At 40.5% G+C, this 5,259-nt stretch overlaps 1 protein-coding gene across 1 annotated transcript; it reads right to left on the bottom strand.

Annotated features, from left to right (window-relative positions):
* Positions 1-989: 989 nt before the first annotated feature.
* On the bottom strand, positions 990-5,233 carry LOC104520574 (LLP homolog, long-term synaptic facilitation factor). Its single transcript, XM_010162301.1, has 2 exons — positions 5,042-5,233; positions 990-1,225 (listed from the first exon to the last, which is right to left on the bottom strand). Exons 1-2 carry the CDS (start codon positions 5,220-5,222, stop codon positions 1,059-1,061), a joined length of 348 nt encoding a protein of 115 aa, XP_010160603.1. The 5' UTR covers positions 5,223-5,233; the 3' UTR covers positions 990-1,058.
* Between the last annotated feature and the right edge of the window lie 26 nt (positions 5,234-5,259).

Raw genomic sequence — 5,259 nt, 5'->3', positions numbered from 1 at the left:
TATGCACTGTATCGATGAATGGTGCTTCAAGAGGCAACGTACCGCAGGACTGGTACTGTAATTATTTCCATCCTTGAAATGAGAGACATCTTAAAAACACAAGCTTCCAGGGGAACTAATTCTTGCATCTGTCATCACATGTTATTGCCAAGCAATATGCAGCCAACTGTAACTAATCACATATAAATGGCATCTGTTAAGCAATCATGCAATATTTTATCCTATGCCCACGTTGTAAAGCATGATAGATTAATACTATTTTAAGAGGAATAAAAGGCTACCGAAAATATATATGGAAAATTCTCATTTACTCTCAATAAAACTTGGAAAATGTCTTAAATAATTTATTTCCAATCTGTGCATTTACATTCCCTCATATTAATAATAAAAGAATCAGTTTTAGTTTCAGTTATTTAGTTCCAACAATATTTCAGTTACAGGCAGCAGTGAAATAATCCTTTGTTCCAACAACTTTCTCTTTGTGAATTAAAGTCAGACTCGCACTTGGTCTTTTTACTCACAGAAGTTTCATGAAACCTTGGTGTTGATTTCAGTGCATCATCTAAGTTACACGTTAAAAGCCCATTTTCATTAATTACCAAATGTTAAGAACACCACAAATCAGCACAAGAGAAGCAACTTTACAGAGGAATTTAAAGGATATGGTGACTTTACAGAATCCATTGGCTAAATTTACTAAAAACCAAGTAACACTGACGAAGACCACAGTAAAAAAAACATTTACAGTCTCATTATTTTTAGGATTTCCTTTAGCATTTTCAGCATTCACTGTAAGAAACATGAAGAACTTCCCCCATCAGGAAAACAGATAACAACGGACACTTGTCTATTCAAAGGCACTCAGCTTGCTTTTTGTATTTTAAGTTTGGCAGACACCAAGTTGATATTGCTTTCATCATTTGCTGGCCTAACAATCTCTTCAAAAGTTCATGCAACACAGTAAATTATACTTGGTGGTCAAGCACAAAAATATCATGTACTTATCTGGGATATTTATTTTGTGAGTAAAATAATCATGATCTTGCAAAACTCTGATTTTACCAGACTAGGCCTTTGGCCAATTTTGATTTTTTTTTTTTCCCTTTAACACGCTGTGCCTTCAGCTTCTTTCTCTGCCTGGAATTCATCCATATTGGGTACTGTCCATGCTGGTCTAGGAGAGTTTTTTTGTTTCTTTTATTATCTATGTCCATTTTGCAGTCATCTGGAAAAGAGAAGTATTTATAGCGAGTAAAACACATGAATCTGCTTCATACAAGACATTTTATTACTAGAATCACAAAAATAATACAAAAGCGTGCACAACAGTATTTGTATGTAGAGATCTGAAGGCTTTATGCACTAAAAGCACTTTCCAAACCAATACAATTGCAACTCAGAACTTCAGCCACTGATAGTAAATATGCAGAATTTTCCACGAAGGCCCACATCTAGGTAAAGCACCTTATTCTTTAATCTGCCACCTGTTCCAATACTGTGTCTAAAACCATTGTGTGTGGTCTCCATCAGGTGCTGCAACCATACAGGAAGCCATATGCTTACTGAAACATACGCACAATTAAACACTTTTTACGATGTAACATTTAAGATATGTTCCAAAAAAATCAATTTATTTGAGTGGAAGATGAAGACAGGTAAGGAGAAGAATAAAGAGAAAAGCTGAAAAATGATGACAGTACAAAGCACAAGGCAGTGATGCTGTATTTGCTTCCAAAAGTCAGTACTACGTCAAGCCTAATATATTTAGAGATAAGAGTAGAGGATTAATCTCTATGACCAGGAAGACTGCCTGTGACATGGTCACTCCCAAGAAGTGTCCCCAGCTAGCTAACACCATGTGAACGTCATGTCTCAATGAGACAATAAGGCTACAAGGGGAACACTTTGCTAAGTACAGACCTGAAATGTGCTCTACTGTCCTGGTTTTGCTAGGATAGAGTTAATTTTCTCCTCAGTAGTTAGAATTGCTGTGTTTTGGTTTCAGTGTAGGATTTGTTATGAGAACATTGATAAAAGTACTAAAGTTACTAGCTGCTGCTGGAGCTCAAGGCCACCGTGTTTGGCTGGTTCACAGCTGCATTAGGACTGGGAGGGAGAAGCGCAGTGAATAGCAAACCCCCAAACTGGTATTTGGATGTGCCAATGAAATATTCCATATCATATCCCATTATGTTTAGTATATTATCCAGGGCTGACCGGAATGAGTATGGGTTTTCACTCGGGTTCTGGCTCTTCCGGGATTGCAGTTTCGGTTCGGGATTGTTGCTCCTCCAGGATCATTATCTGGGAATGGTCAGTGGGTGATGACTTAGTCAGTGGGTGATGAGCAGTTGCACTGGGTGTCACTCATTTGTATATTTTATTACTGTTATCATTATCACTACTATTTTAATATTAGGGGGGTTTAAAAAGTTTTCTTTTATTTCTATTATTAAATTGTTCTTATCTCAACCTATGAGTCTCTTTATCCTTGCTCCCCAATCCTCTCCACTATCCCCTGGGGGTGGGGGGGAAGTGGGTGAACAGTTGTGTTGGCTGCTGGCCAAGGGTGAGCCCAGTGAAACTATCACATCTATTTAATTTCAACCTCGTTTACAAACCATCCATGTGCAACTCTAAAAGCTTTATTGTGAGCTTTTACAGAGGAAAAAAGACTTTTTCTGTTGTACCTGTCTGATGCTGGGAGACAAAGTTCACAAGGAAAAGGCCAGCATGCTGCTTCCATAGTTGAAGCATGCTGATAGCCTACAAGGATCTGCACCAGATGTGTGCTTAGGGAGCCCTGAAGCTGCCATGTGAATACTTGTAGCCAGCAGAGAATGAGCACAGGGGCCTACTGCCTGCTGACCCGATCTGATCCAAGGCTGATCATGGCATGGGACAGGCAGCCAAAAAAGTCCCGGTTCCAGAAGCCTCCTGAGACATCAGAGATATACAACATGAGGCCACCTTAACACTGTCGCCCTCCAAACGTCACAGAAAGAGAGATGGCCTCCAGTAACACAACACAATTCAAAAAACCCAATACCCCAAGAAAGCCAACCCTACATACATAAGCTGCTTCTCCGGTTCCTGTACTATCATGATTGAGGTTAATCTCTTACACAAATTGACTACAAGAAAGCACATCCACAATAAATGCCAGCCGCAACATTAACTACATAAAGAAATACTCCTGGACAAAGAATACCAGTTGTTCACATAGCACAGCGTTTTCATCATACTTTGCAATCTCCCGGATGCTGTAGGGATCAGCAACAGGTCTACTGAACAGAAGTGGTCCAAGGACATTAAAAAAAAACCTATCAAAGGGGTTAGAGACAAAGAGAAAAGGATGAAGAAAAAAAAGCTGTAAAAGTAGGTTATCAAAGCAGACTCAATGGTATGATTATCTTGAAAAATATATGCATGCCCACAAAGTTTTAAAAACAGCTATACTCTGGATGAAGCTTTCATCTATTTCCATCCTTATAACATTTACCCATGTGAACTTCCTTGAAAGTCCTCTCAAAGAAGATACCATTATCTTCACGAATCTTGTAGTTGTTTTGTGAAACACATATATTCTTAGGTAATTCTGAGGTTGCTATCTCTCTACAAAGTTCCAGTGAAACTGGAATCTTCTAGACAAGTTGCCAGCAGAGTTGGAAGTGGGTGCAGGAATGACAGATAGACAGGCATTTGCTTCAGAAACTAGATTTAGGAATACGATGTTTCCTCCAGCTTCAGCATCAGTATCAGAAGGCTGACTATGTTCCAAAGCATTTTGTAAATCTAATTCTAACAGTCCCATAAAGAACAACTTTTACATCTGGTTTATAGGACAAATCAGAACCATGGATAAAATTATGAACTATACTCCAAGCTACCCTTAATTGGGCAAGTATTTTTATATAGCATTCTATTTCCATTTTCAATACAGTTTACAGGTTCTGCTGTTCAACTTCACAACATTCTCCTGCCTTTCCAGATTTCTGAAACACTGACAAAACTGGCTGCATGACTGACAGTGATTACTAGCATTATTCTATGTCCCCACTGCTGTGTCTCAAGAGACTTCTGCATGCCACATAAAAAGCTTACGTCAGCAATAGCATAACAGCTTAAGTGGCACAAACTGGAGAAGCAAAAGGGACTATGATTTAGTTTGGACGGCAGTTCTGGAAAAAGAAGGTGCCTTTCTGACTCCTGTCCAGTATGCAGCTATTTAAAACGTCTGCTTCCACTTCCTGGGTTGCTTCGTTTACAGATTACATTCTATTAAGGGAACAGAGAGAAAGATGTCACTATCTGTAGACACCTGATGCTACTCATTCCCATATCATGTGCAAGGCACTTTAGCATAAAAAAAACAGGGTCACTACTACTCCTACCTTGAGATGGTACATTTAAAAAGGAAAAAACAAAAAAATCACTCTATTCCTGATAAAATATCTAAAAAATTACTTTATATTTAGGTCCAACTTTTATCTGTTTAGTGTCCTCCTTCAACTAGGAGGGAAATTACATCCTATCTCCAGTTTAACAGCAAATATAATGCTGTGATTGGAACAACTGCTAAGTGGTGAATCCTCACTCACCTGGTGTCTTCACAAAGAGATGTCTCTCCATAAAATACTACATACCTTAAATCAACCATTAATAAGCTTGTTCCACAAGTCATCAGATGCAATATAGAAGCTAATATTGTGAAATGACAAGATTCAATGATTTCATAGCATCTTGTGGCTTTAAAAGATAAAGATTTGGTTTTCCATCTTACTATTCTCAACCTGTAATAATCGTAAGTCTGATCACGACAGTGCAAGTCACAGAAACAATAATGAATACACCGCAGGACGTCCCTGCGCTTGGGTGGCTGCAGCAGCAGAACCGGCACAGGGAAGAACACACCAGGAAGGGAAGGGGCAGGGAGCGGGGCGACAGCCGGGCCCCCAAAAGGCAGCTCTCGGGCAACCCAGGGCCGGCGCGGGCACCTCCCTCCGGCCTGCTAGTGCCGCCCAGCAAGAGCCCAACTCACCCCCCTGCTCGAGGACTTTCTCGGCGGGCAGCACGGTCGCCACCTCCTTGACCTCCTCCATGACGACATCTGCGTTGGCTCCCAGGCCTTTTTTCAGCCTCTCCAGCTCCCTGGGAGCATTCTTCTTCCTCTTCTCCGCCCGCATCTTCCTCTTCCACTTGCTCCGCAGGCTCTTCGCCATGTCCTGCGGGGAGGGAGGAGGCAAACAGTGAGGGCAG

Source organism: Antrostomus carolinensis, unplaced genomic scaffold (genome assembly GCF_000700745.2).
Source record: "Antrostomus carolinensis isolate BGI_N321 unplaced genomic scaffold, ASM70074v2 scaffold25892, whole genome shotgun sequence".
NCBI lineage: Eukaryota > Metazoa > Chordata > Aves > Caprimulgiformes > Caprimulgidae > Antrostomus > Antrostomus carolinensis.
The sequence above is the reverse complement of the archived record's forward strand: the minus strand, read 5'-3'. Positions and strand labels throughout refer to the sequence as shown.

Coding starts and splice junctions, on each gene's coding strand:
- LOC104520574 (XM_010162301.1), bottom strand. CDS start 5,222: ATGGCGAAGAGCCTGCGGAGCAAGTGGAAGAGGAAGATGCGGGCGGAG. Junction 1,226..5,041: donor GAAAGTCCTCGAGCAGGGGG/GTGAGTTGGGCT, acceptor TCTCTTTTCCAG/ATGACTGCAAAATGGACATA.